General features: G+C 42.0%; 1 protein-coding gene across 7 annotated transcripts in view; it reads right to left on the bottom strand.

The window, feature by feature from the left end:
- KHDRBS2 (KH RNA binding domain containing, signal transduction associated 2) overlaps positions 1–22,374 on the bottom strand; it is a 2,055,883-nt gene that overhangs the window by 1,097,327 nt on the left and 936,182 nt on the right. For all 7 annotated transcript variants that reach the window (XR_011260416.1, XR_011260414.1, XR_011260412.1 and 4 more), the window contains one exon: positions 2,924–3,051. Coding sequence is in view for 2 of the 7 variants with exons in the window: in XM_069606187.1 (XP_069462288.1) it covers positions 2,924–3,051 (128 nt within the window). In the remaining 5 variants the exon portion in view is untranslated. The remainder of the gene's footprint in view (positions 1–2,923; positions 3,052–22,374) is intronic.

Raw genomic sequence — 22,374 nt, forward strand, 5'->3', positions numbered from 1 at the left:
AGGTTCCTCAAATATCTTCATGAAAGTTCAAGGCATCTGATTGGTTGACCAATATTCACAAGAAATGTAAAGGTCCTAATTGAATACTGAAATCAGTGCAAGACCACGTTCTGGTTCTGGTACCTAGCACAGGGTCGAGTGGTCGTTTAGTCCCCTGGGGATCTTGTGAATATACTCACACTCCTCCCTGAACATTTAAGAACCCCACATACCTTTTGTTTGGAGAAGTACAAGGTGGTCAGGAAGTTGGTATATGGGTTAAAAACAATTAACTTAATGAATGATGGCATTACAAATTAAACACATTTAGGTGAAAGGATGAGGGGCTTTGTGGATGGAAAAAACAGACAGAGGTGTCTGTGGGGTGCTTAAATTATGATAAAACCGAAGGTGCACTGCTAGCATACATGTAATGAAAACACATATTCTTTAATGATACAAGAATATTCAAATGTGCCAATGTCTGCTCCCAGCACTGACACATTTTGGTCATTTTAAATGAATTTATGGTCATTAAACATCACATACTTCCATACAACGTATGTATGCGTGATACAGGAGCAGCTACATTTTGATAATTGTACACATTGCCAAATATATAATTAATAAAATGACAGCATTTAGACACAATTGCATTTCACACAAACTGTGAATTTATATGTGATGAATTATAAATTCTAATAAGGATAAACATGCAACAAGGTATTGAGCAGCTGCAGATTATCAAGGGGCAGGCAGCAAGCCAGGGGATGGAAACACATGTCTGCTAAAAAGCTATGAATTCCTGTTTGACAGCAGGGTGTTAGTGTCGGGTAATTCTGAATACAAAAGCAACAATGTGGTAAGAACATTGCTGGGGACTGCCAGAGGGAGTTGATGGCCTGAGAGTGACAGCAACGACAGACTGTAACGTGCACGCTGCACACGTTTAATGTCCCAAATTAATTCTGTATCATAAGAATGCCAACACAGAGCAGCTGCTCGGGCACACCCAGAATCCATGTGCCCATTTGAGCTGAAAAGATTAAAAGGCGCTTGCACTGGTCCTGTGAGTTGGTGCACAGAGACAGCTTGGGCATGTTTTATTAATGGAGCATGGCATTTCAGACACACAGAAACAATCAACATGATGAGTGTTCCACGTACAGGTTGAGGAGGCAGGTTATTTGCATATTTGTAGCCAGCAAAGGCCCATTGTCTTTTTATGGCACCATTCTATACAGTGCCGGCAAAGTCAGAATGATTATTGTGCTTACATGTGGGAAGCAGGCATTCGTGTAGACAGCAAAGATATGTGTTCTTATTGTTGCATGGCATGCATGTTTTACTGGCTTTAAGGGCAAAGCCAACATGAGTGATCTTACATTTGGGGACATCGGGCATTTGTGTACCCAGCAATGATATGTTATCTTATTGTTGTATGGCATTTTAGACTAGCTTTAAAGGTGGTTGTTCTTACATATTAGAGGTGCATTTGCATAGCTAGCAAATACATGTTTTCTTACTATGGCATTCATGGCATGTTATACTTGCTTTAAAGGCAAAGCGAATATGATGATTATTCTTACAAATTGGGGGGTGTGATCTGTGCAGCCAAAAAAGGCATGCTTTCCTACTCTGGCATGGCATTCTATACTTGTGTGAAGTGCAAAGCCAATATGACTGTTTTTAGACATGGTTGGGGGACGTGTGTGTAGCTAGCAGAAACACGTTTTCTACTATAGCATGGCATTGTGCTGTGGCATTACGAGCAAAGCCAACATGATGAGTGGCGGGAATGACCTAAAATGAAGCAATCAACAGTGTTCTTACTATGGTATGTTCCTATGTCAGGGAAATGACATATATTGGCAGAGCCAGCACGGACATGGTTTCTAGGCCCATATGCCATTATGGGTAAAGTAAACAAGAGTATATACCTATGTGTAAATATTGGCATATATTGGTGCAGCCACGTTTGGGCACAGTCAGCATGAAGAAAAGAAAAACTTTGCACTAGCATATACTGGAAAATGGCATCCTTAAAATGCGTGGGAAAATGCTCCTGTTCACTGTAGCACACATGGCATCTCATGGAGTTTTCACATCTTAACCTACGAAACTGACTGTAAACTGTGTGGTATTTTACTCACGTGTTCACAGAAAGTGTTCTGTAAAATGTAACATGGGCTGGGGAATATCCCAGTAAACCTTCCTGTCTGGGTTCAGGATACCCCAGTATGAACAGTCGCCGAAGCAAATATTTTGGAAATGTTTACGCCCCTTCAACTGAAAAATCAATCTGCCGCCACAGTTCTTCTGTTCTTAGCTTCAATTGCTGTTGACAGTATCGGTGTCATACAGTGTTTTGACAAAAGTATGCGATTGATGGGAATACAACAAAGGTGTAATGCTGTTTATGGAACTGAGCTAGTTGCCTACAGTAACAATGAAATGACTCATGATCAAAATCTAGACATCTAACTTCAGTTTACCCAGAATATCAGAATGGGACAGTAAATGCATACTCACACTATTTAATAATTGTTCATGTAAATTTGCTCAAATACTGATGATTTGCTCCTCAGCCAGAATGCAGTAATCTCGTTTAAATGTTTGTATTAAACATTTTAAAAAATAGCTATCCTGGGATTGTTGCTAATGGATAATTTTGTTATTTTGAATGTATGACCTGTAAATCACATAATGCAAACACGAAAATTCCATGCAACAAACACGAGAATTCACATAATGACCAGCACAGTACACCACTAAACTAGCATGCAAAAAACAATCTAAACAAATCCAGCAAGATGTGCCACAACAGTGCGCACATCATGTATCCAAAGGGAGTGCAATGAGTGCTCGAACGCTGCAGAAACGTTGTCGTAAAGGGGCTTAATGTACGCCATATTAATGAAGGCAAATACACAAAGCTACCAACCTTGCCGAAAGTGGAGCTGCTGTTCGAATTCCTCTCGCTCTAATGCCTTGACCTCTGCTTGTGTCCTCGGATCCATTTAAATAGGACAGTTCTCTCAACTGTTCCTGGCGGATTTCATCATTGTAGTCCTGCAAGAAAGAAACCCAGTGACCTTTTGTAACAGTAATATCTTTTAGTCTGCATGCTTCGGTAGGCAAGTGATGAGAGGTGAAATGTGTGAGAAGGAGGCTTCATGCTGCTACTGGTCGCGCGGCCGCTTCGCTGATGGTGCATGCACCCTGAGCTTGTGTCTGCAAATATTTCCGAGGATAGACCCAAACCAAAGAACCATGTAGAGAACAAAGAACAGCAGCAAGTGTAGGTGGCGTCGTGCAGGCAATCACTGAACAGATCTCAACAGACTGTTCATACTCTCCTCTACTTTAAAAGTAACAATTTTAAAGTTGGTTGAAAGATTTCAAACTTCCTCCTTTTGAGCGATTCTGGAGTACATTTTGAGTGAATCAATTCAGAACGATTTTCAGAGAGAAGGGCAAATGTTGCACTTGAAGTTACATTTTCCAGTGTAGTAAACATTCAAACATCGTGCAAAGCTGCACTGTACTACTGCAACATGTTTGTAATATGTTCCTCTAGCCAGGGATTGACAATGGTATTTTCTTCATGGCCAACCTGTGCCATATTCCTCATGAATCATTCACTTATCATTCTAATATTTATGGTAATGTCTAACTTTGAAGATGATATTATGTATCAGTCTACCTTATAGACTGGCCAAACAGATAAAGGAAATATACAGTTGCACATCTGCTCAGAGCAGTCCACCAAACAAGAAACCTAATACATATAACAGACCCAGCAATATTAACACAACTTGGTATCATGTGCATGTATTGGTTGATATTAGTGCCACTGTGGAGCTAAACATCTGTGCCCATGACAGTGCAGTAAAAGCTTGTGTTTCTGTTGTGTTCTACATCTGCACGCATCCATGGTAAATGCAAAAAGGGGGGATATGTTTGCATATTATGGACAATTGGTGTAAATGTTGCAATGTGAGACTGACATGATAATGTGGAAGATTGCATGGCAATGTGGCAACTGAAGGCTTGCATTTCTAGCTGAACTCTGGAATTTTTGAGTGGCTTGTAAACTAGCTGAGCATTGCCCCAGAAAAAAGAGGCATATTGATCTTTATATGCTTATCAGTCCCTTGGAATATCTAAGTAGCACCCAATATTGGAGGAGCAGGAATGAATTGTTCTTGCAAAGTAATCTGTTATGTGACTGGAGCATTCTGCTACCTATCACTACTCATTACATTTTACTCAGTAATGCAGGGCAACTAACGTGCATTAAAGGCCCAGGAGCAGTACTATATTTAATGCCTTTCTTTAGTGAGGTGTTATAAATATCTGTCTTCAGCTCATCCATTGTTTTATGAGATGCACAATCTTCTGATGGGCATGTGCAATTTACAATGTTGCAGGACTAGTATCTTGTGTGCTGTAGCAGTCTGACGTCTGATGTCTTGTGATTCCATTCACAATGCTGGCAAAATATTAGAATTTTGGATTTAAAACGCTTGATTAAGCTTCATATACATATGTTTTTTGTTTTTTTCTTCTTTTTCAATGAGAGTATTAAAGAGAATCCTATGGAACAGTGATGGGCTCCTGAATGGCACCCCCTTATGCCAATCTTTATATGGTATGGTGGGAGGAAACTGTAGCATGGTCGGAATGTTGATCATGTTATCCAAGGCTATCGGTTTACTGATGACCTGTTTGTTGTCTGGAATGGCGTTTGATACTTTGAGCTGAATATGTTGATGCTTAGAATCGGAATTATTGGAATCTACAGTAAACTTTAACATCTAGCAGAGAGAAATTCATTTTCCTAGACATCAAATTATTGATAACCAATTTATTATTGGTCTACTTCTAACTCTGTTCTCCATGGTAAGATTAACCATCATAAGGCTCTAAAAAAGAGTATACCTTGTCGGGAATTTTTACGAGCTGGACCCAACTGTACTCTTGACAAGGACTTTATTTTGGATGGTAACGATATTGGTGATCGATTTTTGGCAGAGGTCATTCATTGAATACTGTTGATAGAGCTTTTGTTATAGAAAAAAACATTTGAATAGGATAGATGTGTTGAAATCACCTGAGGGATAATCTGAAGATCAAGCTGAAAACACAAGATGCATTCTAATGAAGCACTGACCAGTGTTAAAGGGTAATTATGATTTAACTAAAAGTGCTGCTAAGAATGCCCGTATGCCTTTCATGAAAATGCTCCTAAAAGGAAACATGTTTAAATGGTCAGCACATTATTTTTTTTTCCATATGAATGTCACACTTTCCTACTTCAATCATTACATCCCTTACACAGCTACCATTCTCCACCTGATCACACATATCTTTACCCCGCCAAAATATATATACACAACACTTCACCTAACATATAAAGTACTCTTCTTTCCCAACCTCTACTATAAGACACCAAACATTGCTGCAACAACAATCCGCCATTGTATTACCACAAGGCCACAGTTCCCCTATTGTTTAAAAACATTGCAACACATTACAAATATGTTACACCACAAACACAGCACTTCATTCATTAAAATCAGCAGCACAAAAAACATAGAAATGCACCTTTTTCTAATGCCCATTTGTGCCCTGTGTCTCCTAATGTTCCAAGCAGCACTAATCATAATCCAATTGTTCTAACAACATACTTAACACACTTTAGTACACTACCCATAACACAACTTCATTAACTCTCTTTCCCAACAATTTCTCCTACCTTCATAAATAAAAACCTCACTTACTAAAAGTACCTCACCATTACCATGTATGACCACTAACTTTCTCTTACAATTACAGTAAAGAAGAAGATTGCTGAAGACAACTTCCAAAAAAGAACACTGTTCACATTCTACAAAGTAAGTACATTAATATAGTATTGAAGTGGGAGAATGGAAGACCAGGCTCCCACCCTTCCCCTCTCGCGCTTGGCCTAGAGGATCACGGCCTAGACACCCGCCACGAGAGGAGTTTGCCTATCTACCAGACGACCAAATACCCTGGTACAGGAACATACGGATGTGCCCATCTACCTGCCCAGCAGCCCGCCCTGTCCATGCCGACACCTGCGGCACGGATCAACTCGACTAAACCTACACGTCGTTAGAGATGCCATGACGACCTAGCCAACGGTCAGCACACCTGTGCAAATATACACACCGGACACTCCCACACCAATCCACACGAAGAATATACTCAGTGCTATGACGTAGGCGACAGACACACCCACGGACGTGCATCTTTATTATTTTCCACATAGGCTCTCAAAATGCAGAAACGCAAGACGCATCATGAACATATCTAAAAAGGCTTGCTCACGCTTCTCCTAAGAGCCATGTACCATAATGAAGAATATAACGGGGACACGATACTGAGGATAAAGCAATATGATACCGTAACCTAAAGCGCTCTGCATCAAACGGTTCCACCTATGCACCAGGCCCAAGTAGGCCGCAAGCAAAAGCTTCCATGAACATTGAATGAGCAAGAATTGGGTTGCTCACCCTGCAAAATGAGCCCGGCGAAAGCACACCGCCAAGGGCACGATGTTGCAATCTCGCACGCTGCAAGCCAACGCCAAGGTCGCACCTGCAAGATAAACCAGGCACACAGTAGGAAAAACAATATAAATTATGTTGAATTTTGCCTCAAACACGGTCCCACCTCACGTGACAAAGCCAAACCTGACAAGATGCCAAGCCCAGGAGGAAGGAGATGCCTGAATCCCACGTTTCAAGACACAGGCAGATACAATTAAAAGACTCATTGGACATCTGCAGCAGTGGGAGTAGTCGACCTCCCAACATATGAATAAACCCTCACATTGTTTACACCTACCCATATTAAAACATTGTTGCAAATGACAGGTGCACCGCGAGCTGGGAACAGCGATAGTCCCAGACTGGGAGGCTCGCGAGCGGACCAATCAGAACATGGGGCTCTTATCACTGACAACATTAACATTGACCAATCCTCAGAGGTCTTCATGTAACAATTTTCATGTATCAAATTGAAGGGACAGCCCAGGTATACCACCTGACTAACCCTCAGCCACTAACACCGTCCTCTATATGTGCGCTATACTAACCCTACCACTCGAGTAACCAATCCAGAGTGGAAATAGGTTTTTTACTAAACTTTGTAAGATGACGCAAGTAGCGCGTCATACTAAGGTAAAAAGGGCCTGCGAGCCCCACGATTGTGTGTGTGTCTCAGGACGGACGCGTACGCTCCTTGACCCATCCCTGCCGTTTTGTCTAATAAACAGCAGAGTCACCTTGCTTCTTGCGTGTCTCTCATACTCTATCTCTTTTGGGATATACGGGAGGAGTTGGGGCCTCCCTGCCCAGAGGTCTGCGGACGGTCCGGCCGACCCCGGCAGAATTTCCCCCCGACAGTATGTATATATCTCTAATTGTAATCATGTACTTACACTATGTTTTAGCTCAGAATATTATTTTCAAATCAACAATGTTATTTTCATTATTACTCATTATATTGCAACACACAGGGCCTCATTACGACCCTGGCGGTAAGGGGTTTACGCCAGCGTTAGCTGCGCCGAACCCTTACTGCCAATTACGAGGTCCCTTAGCGCCATGGCGCTTTTAACACCTGCTTTTAGCAGGTGTTAAAATCCATGGCGCTAAGGGACCATGGAGTTAATTACGCCACCGTAATTTACGGTGGCGTAATTAACGCCTTCCCCACTCCCATTATGCCCTATGGGGCAAAAATGGGAATGGGGAAGGGTAAATGGGGATTGGGGACTTACCGCCCCGCCGACCTCGGAATGGGGCGGTAAGTCCGCCAACCACCATGGCGTAAACGCAGTTTACGCCATGGTGGTAAAGTCACGGCCCAGTCGGTAACTTACCGCCTGGGTCGTAATGAGGCCCACAGACTCTTTCTATTGCCATCAAAACAACACCATTATAACATCTACTGTTTTCCTCATAACATCATAATGTTCCTACTTATTCAATCACACCACCACTCCCTTACTCACTAAGCCAAGCCCATCACACCTTTAGAAACTGTTGGTCTTGCAACCTTCCCAACCACACCTATCATCCCACTACACAATGACACAGTACTCTATTCATCTCTACAATCATGCCCACACATCCATGCACAATACATGTATATACATTTCACAACTTTCAAACCCAAACTTTCTTTTTTCCCAACAGACAGAACAGAATGCCTACTAAAAATCAGCTCCATAGAAAACAAGGAAAAATAGCTAGTAACCTCACTCAACAAAACAAAACCAGCCAAGGCTAAAAAATGGAGGCCACTCATGCAAAAATGAAAAGTTAAAAAAACATGTACAAAAAAAGCAAGCTAACATTATATGTACTAATGTTAACATAGCCACAGTAAAGCATTCCACAAATTTAATTTTACAAATAATGTTCCACCATTGAGTTCTTCACAATCTTATAAAGACAGCTAAACAGTCATGATCTACTCTTAAAATCTACTGTAGAAGACCAATCCTCAAAGCTCTAATTGACAGTGCATTTCTACTAAAGAGAATGTTGGTTATATTGATTTTACACAGAATTAAAGCACTATCTAAATTAATCAATACATTACGAAAAGTACTTCTAAACATGTGCAATGTCAATATAGATACCATATGAAGTGGCTTGTAAACAAGAACAACAAAAAACAATTGCCATAGACAGTAATGGCAGAGGGTATGAAATGGTAGGCAATACCATTATGGCAAAACAAACCCTTATAGAAAAAACTTCCCTAACAATCTTTCAACCAAATGTTCCTTTCGCTCAAACAAACCATACAGTGTACAAATGGACATACAGCTCAATATGTAACATATGCCAACAATTCTTCAAATCTTTACGACAATTTCTCAATTACTACGTGAAACTAAAAGATAAAAATAGAATGAAAACTTCACAAACCATAGACTCCTTCCGAGGGTGCAGCCACACTGGACTGCAAGGACATTCATCAGACTGCATTTGCTTGAAAAAGCACCTTCCACCACATCAAAATGTTAGCAATATTCCATTATGCTATTAGAAATCGTGTGCATAGACTGTCCTATGCAAACAGTCCTGCTCTAGAACTCCAAAATGTAAACAACATTCTCCTACATGGAACAGCAAAATAACTCCTTTGAGAAAAAAGAGCACATCCAAAGTAAATATTTTGGAACTGAAGTTGACTTAGAAAATTTAGTAACTTCAGAAAACATTAGTGAAAACCTCACTAACACCAACCTCCAAACAAACGCATAAAACAAATGAAATAGCTACGTTTCAAAACACATCTGCTGAAATACCAGACAACGTATGTGTCTGTTGTCACCAAACGTTTTATAAAAAGAGTACAAATATAGTAGATATGTCCTACAAAATAGTGGACAATGAGGAACCCGAATAGTTCCAATTAGCTTCATATCTAACAACATACAAAATACCTAACCCCTCAGTAGTGTGCACATACTGCAATACAAAGCTTGACAATAATCAAATGCCAACACTTGCTATTACTAACCGCGTAGAAATATTACCACTTCTTAAAGCTCACCAACAACTTAACTTGTATTAGAGCATTATAATCCAAATGGTCCAACCATTTCAAGCCATAATATGCCTTCAATGGAAAACAGCCAAATTGCCTCCATCTGAGTTATTAAAAGGCATTTGTGGCAAAGTAGTATATTTGCCATTAGATCTTAAATGTAGAAACTCTAGGAGTACGACAGCCAATACATCAATCATTGATTGTACTAGTTAATGTTGTGACAAAAAAAGACAAATGAATCTGGCAGCAACAAAGTTAGACAAGCCCTAAAATATCTCAAAGAAAACAATCAATACTACAACAATATAAATATAGAGAAAAACGAAAGAGCAACCACACAAATAATTAAAGATTCACCACCAACTGGGCAATTTCAAGGTATAGATCCTGTTACTGCTGCCAGCATTTTAGCACCAGTATAAAATTCACTCACTACACTCCAAGGACACGGTAGAAGATGCATTAGCAACATATCAAATGTGTCAAGCCAAAGTACCCCCAATGAGCATATGGAAGAAAAGTATATAAGCACATTTGTTTCCTCTAATCTTTCCTACAGGAAAAAAAGAGGAGGAAGATATGATGAAAGATCCATACAAATGACTGCATCAGAATATAACTCTTTACAAATGTATTCTGAAAACCCCATAGTTAGACTAAATGTTGAATACAATTTCCAAATCCTGTTTGAAAGTGAACTAGCAACTCTATGTTATGGAGTTGCACACACATTAAAAACAGGCTCTAATTGTTTAAACATGTCTGCTACCCAACTGCATCAAACGAAAAAAAGACAAAGATGAAGTTTTGCAGCTAAGTATCAAAAATCTCTTGGCAAACATGCGTGGTGCAAAAGAATACTGGTTCCAACATCACACTGATGTACGGTGTATGCTAAGGCACCTAGGTCCCTCCCCACAGGGTGTGTTACTTTAAGTTGTGCAGAATACACAATTAATGACTTGCACAACTTCTTACGCACTGCAAACCAACATAAAGAGGGAATATATATAAAAACATCAGGAGAACTCTGTTCCCTGGACCATGTCAATGTATCAAGGTATTTTCACCATCACTTAATTGCCATGCTGCACTTCATCTGCTATAAAACTAACCCTCAACTTGGAAAAGTGGAATATCAATCCAGAGGAGCACAACACATCCCCATGATTTTGTGTATAAAAGATTCCCCCAAATGTGGCCATGACAATGATGCAACTGTTTTACAGTTCATTGAAAGATATATTACCTGCAACATCCCTTCAGAAACCACACTTTGGGTCTCATTATGAGTACGGCGGTAGGGTGTTAACGGCACGGTAAGGATGCCGGTGCCGTTAACCCCCTACCGCTGCATTCCGAGGTCCATTAGCGGGTCCCACTAGGGGTGACTGGTTTTACCAGCCGCCCTTAGCGGGACCCGCTAAGGGACCAGGGAGCTAATAACGAGCCCGCAAGCTCCTTCACCATTCCCATTGAGCCCTATGGGGGATCGAATGGGAATGGGGAATGGTTTTCAGAATGGGGATTTACTGTGTCCCCCAAGGTTGGAATGACCCGGTAATTCCCCATTCCAACTACCCGGACACGGACAAGGGTTTGGAGGCAGCCACGGTGCTAACGCCTCCAAACTCGTAATGACCCCCGTAGTGTCCTATGTAAGCAAATCTTCCGCTTCCAAAAACATAAGTGTGGCAAATACTGCTGGCGTATATATAAAAACAGAGGTAAATACTATACCAAATATCGCTTTGGCTTCCCTAGACTAGTTTTCAAAAATGGACAAGTAAATAGCATGATGTCTTCTGTTAGTCACAGTGTAAAAGTCAGATCCCCTAAAAAAGGTACAGCCTTATATGGCAAATCTGAACACATTGGGCCTCAATCCGAGTCCGGTGGTAACCCTGCAGAATTACAGGCGTCTGACTTCCTGGTGCCACTGGGCTATTATAAGTTTGGCGGCCAGGAAGTCAGGTGCTGTTAATTTTGTTAATCCCCATTCCCATAGAGTCCCATAGAACTCTATGGGAGTGGGGACTCAGAAGCACCAGCGTCATTTTTAATGGTGCCGGTGCTTCTTTTACATCTTTGCATACCGTGACCGCTATGCCCGACAGGGTCAGAACTGTCAGGCACAAATCGGCACCGGCAGGCAAATTTGTAGTTTGCCGGCCGGGAAACAAGGGTGCTGGTGAGCTTACCTACCAAGCAATAGAAACAAATGCCACAAATGGTCCCCATAGCCAGGACATTTTTAAAAAACAATGTCATTGACACATACTACCCAAACAGAAGTACTGCTTTGGAAAACATGTGCCTGTACGACATAGCCAGAAACTGCTCCTACAAAAACAAAATCACAATAGATGTGACCAAACCCAGTCTAAATAATAATAAAAAGTTATCATTTAAATCTCGGCAAAATAGAGAACCTTATTACATGGTCCCACTGCAACTTTTTAAGCCTTGGAGAAAAGAAGAAGAATTATAAGTGACCATCAATCACTTGAAGCTGCATTCAAAGCAAATTAAAGCAGTGTAACAAACGCAATTTCAAACAATACCAAGAAATATTGGACAACGAACGCCAACCAGAGGAAGACATTGAAGCTCTACTAGATAAAGACACTCCTGGGGCAGTTGACCTTTCCTTACAAGAAACCAAGAACCACTTGGAGGACCACTAATTTTAAATGAAGCATGAATAGCCATGACTGAGGTAGAAAATACGAAATATCAATCTAAAGAATCTGAAGAAGACTTGCCAGTGCTCAAATCCCAGCTAATTAATAAACAAGTCACCATTTATCTAGAAATCACTGAAGAAAATGAACATGGATTTGAACATGAAACTAAAACTTGTAGCTGTAAACATTATAAACCTCTGCTCGTGTATGTAAGTGGTGAAGCTGGTTCTGGTAAAACGTTCTTAATTAAAATAATCAGCACATTTCTACATGACTTGTTGTGGACAAACTCCTATGTAGGTTCGAGGGCTACTAGGAGTTTGTGGACTCTTGGAAGGCCCAACACCTTTCCCCAAAAGGAACGTAGATCCAGCCAGACAGCAAGTTCAAACTGTGGTTTATTTGAGCCAAAACCAACAAAGATCGGTACAAGGATAGAAGAAATTCAAAGACATTGCAACGTCTCCTGTCTCGCAGGCCAGTTTTGTATCCTGATTGCATCATAGTGATGTCACAACCTGGTTCCTACTCCAGAAAACCAATCCCTATCTGGGATTGGCCGTCAGGATCCTAAAAACATATATAATCCCTTATATGAGTTATTCCACTGGCTCTCGTATGTCAGGTGGCTGGCGTGGTCTGTCCCCAAATTACTCATTTTAAATAATGTTGCAGTCTGAGGGTCTTACCATTGGTTCTTGCCCGTTGCGACACACACCTAGGAGACTGAACTATGATTGGCTTGAGCTGTCCTCCCCAGGCCTGAGATCCACAATGGTTCTCAACTCTTGGTGTAACATCTCAAGGTAATAAGAGTGAATATGTCTCTGCATTGTAGCTTGTGTGTCCCACCTTAGACTATGAGAGTGCTTGTTCATCTTGTGCAACACTTGTTTCACGTTGTAACATCTTTCCCAGCTCTGGTTTCGATTACTCATCTGAGCCAGCCGGGTCATGTGTTCATAGACTGTGATTTGGAGCTTCTGCATATCTGAATCATGAGGGATTGTTTGCATTTATTGCAGCTGGTGCTACTGTCATTCAGGGAATGGAATGTCTTTTGTATCTGGTGGCCTTGGCAGTGGGTCTTGTCTCACACGTTTGCTCTTGTCCAGCCTGAATTCAACTCAGCTCAGTTCTTGCTGAGAGGCTTGTGGCCTGCTGTCATTTTCTTAAGCCATAATGTGGCTTCTACTTGTTCGTGCTATTCTATATTCTCCATGTGTAGTCAAACCTGGCTCTCTCAGGTCCCATAGATGCTCCTGCAGTTCCATAAGATTATCTGCATATAAGCATTTGTAAGCTTTATTCAGGATCTCTTTCTTCTTGCGGTTTCTGCATTGCTGTGTTAAGCTAATGACAACATAATAAAACTAATGACAGTATGTGTATGTATCTGTCCTCTAACTATAGAACTGTACGCACATGTTCTTCATGTATTCGAGTGTGTGTTTGTGCCCCGATGTGTGGATGGATTGTGTGCTTCCGGACTAACGCTGCTAAATCGTGGTGTCTCTAACGATGTCAATAACATGGCTTCTTGGTGTTTTAATCAATACTGTCAATTGAGCTCTCTTTGGTTGCAGCATGAGGCTCTTCATCCACTCTGGGTGAGGCTTGTACCGCACCTGATCTGTAGGGCTCATTGAGTGGGTACCTCTCAACATACTTATCAATCATTGGAGCACTTGGAAATGGTCTGAAATAGTATGGGTGATCGCAGTATCTCCTGGCCTTCTTCTGTGTCATGTATATTATAGGACGGGGAGGAGGGGGTGAATTTGCCCATCGCTCTTCAAAACCGTTCCTCTCTACCACCAACTACCTGGAAGTGTTACACGCCCCTATTGCTCAAAACTTGACTACTGTAACTATTTGCTTTGTGGCACCTCTGAAAAATAAACTTCTCAAATTCCAAACCACCCAGAACAATGCACTCAGAGCCACCCTGAACATAGGCAAATGGGATAACAAATCAGCTGGCAAGAGATCTGCCCACTGGCTTCCAGTCAAAGACAGAATTAATGTCAAAATATTGTCCCTCACCCACTGCTGCCTCTTGAATGATACGAGGTGGCTACCTGGTGGACTTACTGAAAAGACACACCTCACTAAGACCTACCAGACCAGCCTGCAGCCACTGCCTTCTCACCCTCAGATTCAAACAGGCTAAAGCAGGAGGCACCAGCTTTCTTTGTCCAGGCACTCTCTCTATGGAACAAGCTGCCCTCACACCTGAGGTCGGAGCCCACCTACAACATCTTATGGAAACACCCCAAAATGCTTCTGTTTAACTGACTGTCCTCACCCTCTCCCTGCACCCCTTGACTTCTGTTCCCTGCAATGCAACTAGCGCCTAGATGCCCACTGGCGTTGCTCGCTGATACAAATATAAAAATAAATAAATACATAAATCAGGATTCACACCTACACATCACCATGGCAGCCTTCCTTGACATTAGGGGATGACCTTTGGAAGAGCTCAATGATAGCAATTCTGCTGTCATATTCTTCTCAACATTAGCAATTTTACAACATTGCCCACTGAATTCTCCTCTAACGACTATGTTTCTGCATCCCTTGGACAGCTCAAGCATGGCACAAGCCTTCACAGTGTTGTCCTTTGCTCTCACAACACCATCCCCTTGACAGTTGTGTAAATTAGAATCCAGTGGATAGATCATAAGTTAAATGCTGTCTCTGACTTGGTGCCAGCACAAGTTCTAATCCAATGCCGGGGCTTACTTAGTCTTTCACAATTCAAAGGTTGATAAATCGAGTACCATTACATTTGGTAATAATTACAGTTAGTACAGCTCATGAAAGTGAGAGTCTAGCAATGAGCCCTATATAAAATATATTAAAAACAGAGATTATTATAACCAGGCCTGAACACACTTCTCTAAATATATCCTACGGTAGTGAATGGATCTTTTGGAAAGGATTTTCCTTACCGCAATAACAGAACAGGGTTTTTTAGTGGTGACACATCCCTGACAAACATAAAGAGGGCTTCCGGGTCTTGATTGATGATTCACTGCACAATCCAAAGCAGCAGATCGTTTGACAAATAATGCGATTACTTGTTGAGTTCCTCCATCCTATAAGGGCCATCTTGGGTGATTCTTTGGGTTTGTTCAGTGAATTAGGGCCCATGAATCACCCAACCGTAGGCCATCCCCGTATATGAGGCACTGATCGATCACTTCCTTTTGCTATGTGTGTTTTGCCAGGATGTGAGAGGTGGCGTTACACAGGGAAGACTCACATTTTGAGTGTGTTTGGCAGGTTTTTGAGAGTTTTGGTGAAGTGTTCTGGGTATCCTTTTGGTCTTTTTATGACGTATTTTGTAATTTAGCATGTTCTGAATACATTGTGATCTCTGCTATGAGTCTTTCAATAATTGGTGATGGAGTTGCACTGCTCGCTTAGCCTGTCTAGTATGTCAACACTGCAACTGAAATGCGTGGCAGGCAAGGTCTTCAGGTTAAGCAGTGGCAATTTGTGTCACACTCAAAGTTGGTGTAGGTGATATTTGGCATAGTAAATAGGGCTGAAGATCCATTGACGTTTGACCACCTGTGATCCAACCTTAGTAAGGCTATTGTTCATAAGAATCCAATGTGTTCCATATGTGCCTTGTCAATCAACGTATCTCTGAGAACACACAGCACAACCAATTGCCCTAAGTGATATAACAGTCCTCCCTCCACAGTCATCTCATCTCTAATCTCTCAGGAGCTTCTTACTCCCACTTCAAGAAATCCTTTGCCAGGCCAGCATGTCTCCACACATATCATTGCATTCTTCATACTCCAATCAACCTCAACTGTCTCCCTCCATATCTCCCAACCTATCATTCCATCATGGGTTACTAAAACCTGGTCCTCAGCTACCCTCTCCCACTTACCAGATAGACCCGTATATGAGCAGCACAATCAATGTAATGCCCCTGTAACACTCAACCACAATGCTATGACGCAGCATCCTTGCTACCCAACTAGCCACTATATGCAACACATTGGGCCTCATTACGAGAATGATGCAATGGTGACTTACCGGGTTAGTCCGACATAGGAGGACCTGGTAATTTCTCCTTGCAGGAACCCATCCCCATTCCTATTTGAGCCCCCCTAGGGCTCAATGGGAATGGGGAGAGAGATAATAACGGGCAGATTACATCTGGCCAGTTATTGCCTCCCTCTTCCCCTCGCGGGACTCGGAAAGCACGCCTGGTTTTACCAGGCATGCAATCCGGGTCCCGCATTGGGAAGCTCGTAATCGACGCTCCCCGAATGAAGGGGGCTGGTCCCGTACCGGCCCCCTTCATTACAGGAGTGCCAGCCTTAAAATGAGGCCCTTTGGTCACGTCTCTAGACTTGAAAATTGCTATTAATGGCCTATTTTCCATCCACAAAATAAAATCTGCACAGCGCACAAATGTGCAATAATTTCCATCACCCAATTGCAAGCCAAAGTTTATTTCTTGACTAGTGATTATCTGCTTTCTGGTACCTTCAAAACCCTTGACACATGTGCAATCATAGATTCCTCGCCTGCATTCTCCTTCTGGGATAGTACTTCTTCTAACTTCACATCAATAGCATCCACAGTGATGACTGCCATTTGGTGGCATTGTTGAATTGTCCCAAGGCAATCGACAAGTCCATAACATCCGATATGTTTTCAAATTCTCATACACACTGCTGGCTCCATTCAAAATTCCACTATCTGCTTTAACAAATGTCTCCTATCACATGCCCTTTCTGCACAGTTATTTACAAATTAATTCAGTTTCCGTATTTCTTCCACCAACTCCTTCTTTGAGCTCAAACCCTCTCCAGAGATTTCACGATGCAAGTATGTCACCACCTTTTTCCTTAAGTGCACACTTTGAACCCCTTGTTTGCACAATTTCCAACACTTTATACAGTGTTGCCTTATGATCTTTCTGGTCGTCCCACACACCAAAATATTGTGCTGAAAACAATGTATTTTTTTTCTCTCTCAAAAGCTCTTCTTGATACCAGTGTTACTTTAGTCAATGAATCCGCCATCATTCATATTCTACTCCCATTTACAATAACATCAGCCATCGGACTGTCTCAATCATCATTGTCAATGCATTCTATCACACTTATCATCAACACATCGTGTTCCCTCTATCCTGATCTGATATACACCTTCGGCTAGTTGCACACTCTTTCGCGGTCTAGCACCTCCTAAAAGGAATTATCCACAGTAATTGTCAAAATGCCCCCATTTCTTGAATTTCCGACATGCTTCCCTTCCTGGTCAAACTTTGAAGTTCGCCAAGTGCCCTCTCGCTCCCACACCGAAAACACAGGTTTTTTTTTTACGAAAGTAGAACTTCTGTATTGCAAAAATAATGTCTAACCATTCTTGCTTTTATGGTTGCCTGCATCGTTGCTGTATCCATCCTTCTGCATCTTCTTGAATGTTTTGTTCTCCACCTTCAGTGCTTTATTTGACACCTCCTTACTTGGTCCTTTCTTCAGTCTGGTCACACAAGCAATAGAATGCACCATGTCTTTTGCTATAAGGAGCCCCTCGTCCAGTGAAGGTTGTCCTTCAATCACAACTCATCACGGATTCCATTGTCTTTGTCATGGACAAGAAATTGGTCAGATATATGCTCATCCAAGGTATGTTCGAAATTACACCTCAGAGCAATTGCCAAAATGCTGTAACATAGCCTTCCACCGACTCACTAGGTTCTGATATCCTGGTGGAAAAATGATACCTCTCCAGGATGGTGGTAGTTTGTGGCTTAATGTGGATATCAAGTTTCAGCAGTGCAGCCTCTAGTCCATGCATACCTTCGGAAATAGTATTGCCATCCTGCAAATCTGTCAATGTTTCAGATATATTGTATCTTCAAACCTGAAAAAGTATATCAACAAAGACACTTTTCATGAGTGAACTCAAAAGCTAATGCATACATCCAATTGGACCATTTTATTAGTATTTGGGCAAGTGATGACACATATATAATGTGTCCGGGTACTTTGCATTGCCATTGTCCCCTTTTTTAAATGTTTCCTTTTTTCTAGAACAACAATCAAAATATTGCATCAGTTTGCCTACTTGATGGGGCAAATCAGCAAAACGTACAAGAGAAATACCGTGCAGTTTTGAGCCGAACACGTATTTGAACGAACATGTAGCAACGTAGTATTTGGGACTAATGAACGTGGGTAACACATCTCCAACTATCAAAATTGCCCTTTCTGCTCATCTATCAACTCAAACTGTATCTGTTTCTTTTCAACATCTGTTTTCTTATTAATTCCAATTTCATTCTTATAATAATTGCACAGTATCTGAGGTCATCTAGCAATAATACCACTTTACAGTTAGTATCCTACATAGTTTTAGGTTTGAACTCCCATGAGGCCCGTCTCCTACCTCCCCATCCACAAGACGTCATTTGATCTGTTATTAGTGCTCAATGGAGCAGGCCCCTTCCCTGTAGCTGTGTGTCATGACCCCGTGCCCAATCTTTGCCAGTATACTGTTGGGGTCGCTTTTCTGGCCCATCGCTCTACCTATAGAAGAGAGTGTTCTTTGGTGGGCTACCCTCCCGCACATTCCTAGATGTAACCTCACCTATACTTCCAACCCTCCTTCTCTTCTTCCCATTCTTGTCTCCACTGCTAACCATCACATCCTGTTTCACTTGTGTTTACTGGGACTGCCTGAGTAGTCATCCTACAGTTTCTACCAATTCTCCTTGTCTTACCCAATACAGATATCTTCTCATTGGGGAGCGCATGTCTTTCGGTCGTCTCCTATCCAGAAGCATTGCTGTACTTGGTGTCATTCATTTCACGTTGTCATAGGGCTCAGTTCTCAGCCAGGTTTTAAGGGCAGGAGTGAGTCCCACAAACCAAAATTTGGCTAGTAATGATCTCGCTACTACTGAAGCCATACCTAGGAATCTCCAAGTGGTTATACTCTCCCCATCATACACACCATGTAGCCAGTTTACTGGTGCCTCACGGACAGGATCGTCCACCATTTCCCTTGTAGCTCCCATGATTTGTTGCCAAAATCTTTTCACTCCTGTGCACAGCCATTGCAGGTTTATGAAGTCTGCATTTTTCTTGTGACATCTACCACATTCAGCCAATCTCTGTGGATAGTATGAGTGAAGCCTGAGTGGGGTGCAATGCACTTGGTGTAGGTATTTGTGGTGTGTGGGCCTTAGCTTGTAGTTCAGCACTATTTTCCTCGTTTGCATGCATGCCAGATTCCATTGATGGTCCGTGAGAGCCCTACACAGTTCTTCTTCCCATTTGTTACATGATTTATCTACTGTACCTGCTATTTGTATTTTGATCATGTTATAGATCGATGATACCATTTTGGTGTATCTGCGGGGGTCTATGATGCATTGAGCTATGGGTGATGAGAATGGTTTCCGGATCACATCTTTTAACCTGTTGTACAACAAGATAGTGTTTTTATTCCAGGCTCCCAATCTTTAAGTTGCGCCGCACATATCATGGTCCCCTCCACGAATAAGTCCTGCAGTGTGCATTTGTCTAGTCTATTAAAATGGATTTTGAACAGCCCTTCAAATTTTATATCTATTCCTCTCACTGCATTTATTGAGAATTTTGGGGAGTAAAAGTATTCCTCACCCACCACCTTTGACATTTTGTTCCATGTGTAACATGTTGTGTACTGTTTTTACTCCTTTCTAATGGTGCATATGTTGGTCTCCCCAGAAAATTGACTGTAGATTGTCTGGGTACAGTGTCGCTCTCTCAATGATACTCAATTGCTGTGGTTAACCACCATGTTACATATTGTGCTTATGCTCTCTCAGGTAATAAGAAGAGAAGTCTGTCTAGTCCAGGTCAACCCTCTCATATGGTTTTGTGAGTGTTTCTTAAACTATGCTGGGTTGCCTTCCTGCCCAGACTAGCTAGCAATTTTGTCTAAAGGGAAATGTCCCTCTATATTTGTGGACCCCCCAAATATATTGCCTTTGTTACAGTATCCTTACCTGACCTTTTCCAGGATAGCACAGCCCTCAGCTGCACTCCCCTGGGATTTCGCTCATTGTTACGGGGCAACTGACATGTCCTTCAGGCTGCTAGTACTGAGAAACTTATTTTTTTCTTAACCTTTTAACTTTGTTGCCACTTTTGGTAATATTTTATCATTGCACAAAGTACATTACTGTACCGCGCAACAGGGTCCTTGTGTTTTCTGGCCCTGGTCATCCCTTAAAGATTTTATGGTGACTGGACAGTGTACCTAGGAACAGACTGGTTATATTGTATTCAAACAACTTTTTACAAAGCCATACCATGGTTACCGCTTTTAGTTCATAACTGTGGCTAGTATCTGTCATGGCTGGGCCACAAGGTATTTTGTCTGTTCGTTTGGCCATCATGTTCTTTGGCCTTCCCCCGTTCTCTTTGATCAGGGAATTCCTTATTTGGGCATGCAGTAGCCATTGAAAACCACTTGTTTTGCAGCTCCTGCAGGTCATGTGTGTGTTTACTCTGGAAGTAGGTTGGTACCTCCTGGTCCCAATCCAAACTAATGGTGCCAGGATGTCTGGTGTGCACAAGGGCATGAGAGCCTCAGCGATCCCTGATTGGACCACTGGTGGCATGTATGAGTGGGGCAGATCTTCTCATTGGCCGGCCGGGTGCAAGCACTCAGCAGACTTGTGGATATGAGGATGGGTCCTCAGTGTAGACCTGCAGATCATCAACAGGTCCAAATCGACCTGCAGATAGAGCCAAGTATCAAGAAGAGCCAAATAGATCCAAGGACTATCCGGAACATTGCTGAGGAAGGCTGGCACCCTGAGCCTACTGATGTCCCGGCAGAGCCCTGCTTTGTGCTCAATCTCAGAAGACCTGCAAAGGTGCTATAAACCTTTGGAGTGATGGAACCAATCGCTCTATGGGCCCTCCTGTTTGCTACACAAAAGAGGATGTGTGGAAATGTTCCTGGGCCATCCAATGGACTGTCCAGCTCGAATCTTGGCACCTATGCAGGAGCGTTGCCGCATTGAGTTTTGCCTCAAACTTTTGGGGATTTCTAACTTGCACTGCAAAGCACCTTATCACCAAGGTTTGTTGTCCCAGCTGCTTTTGGCCACAAGATAGAAGGTTGCATCCGATTGTGAGAGTTGTTTGCCCTTCTGTCACTGTGCGACAGTGGCGGTAGTGGAAGACAGTTTTTCCATGTTCCGTCTTGTTACCCGCGACTAGTTGTGTGCCTATTCGTATATCCATAAAACGTGTGTGGTGAGTTGCACCACATATTCCTTTTTTAAATTCTGCGGTCAGCCCATGGATATCTGGGGCCTTAGTATTGGGCAGGGATTTTATTACCTTTTTTATTTTCTCCACGGTCAGGGGGTTGTTGAGTAGCAATGCCTGGTCCATGGCTATTCAGCCTAGCACAACCTGGTCCAGTAAGAAATGTATTTCTGCTTGCCAAATTCTAGGTTGTGCTATGTATCGGGTCTAATAACATTCCTTGAATATGTTTTTTATCTGCTCATTAGCTCTCACTTTATCTTCAGGCTCTACCTCAACCTCGATGATTTATGTGTTTTCCCCTTCGCTTTGGGTTGCCCATGCTAGTGTTCTACATGGTTGGTTGTCTTCCCCAAATGCTTTGTCGATTGCCAGTCCCACCAGATATTTAATCTCACTAGCTGTTAATCTCACAAATTCTTCTCTGGTCTCCCGTACTCATTAAAGGGTTGAGATCCTGCCTGTTGTGGCCTCTTCTGTCTTCAATATTTTTAGTTCTGCCTCTATTCTTATCTGGGATTTCCTAATTGTTTTCAGAATACCGCCCTCCTTGGATATACAGATGACTCTAATATAGACCTTGAATGCCTCCAAAACTATGTTGACATTATCTACTGAGTCGTTATTTCTTTATAGGTACTGCTCTATTTCCTGAGTGATATCCTCCCTGAACACTGGATCAGTAACTGCATCATTTTTAAACCTCTATCTAGGGACTCTAGTAGTAGGTATAGTCTCTGAGAGTGGAATTTCCTCATCACCATGCATCAATAAGGCCATAGTAGTCTGCTATC

This window comes from Ambystoma mexicanum, chromosome 4p (genome assembly GCF_040938575.1).
Source record: "Ambystoma mexicanum isolate Mex_15411 chromosome 4p, UKY_AmexF1_1, whole genome shotgun sequence".
Lineage (NCBI taxonomy): Eukaryota > Metazoa > Chordata > Amphibia > Caudata > Ambystomatidae > Ambystoma > Ambystoma mexicanum.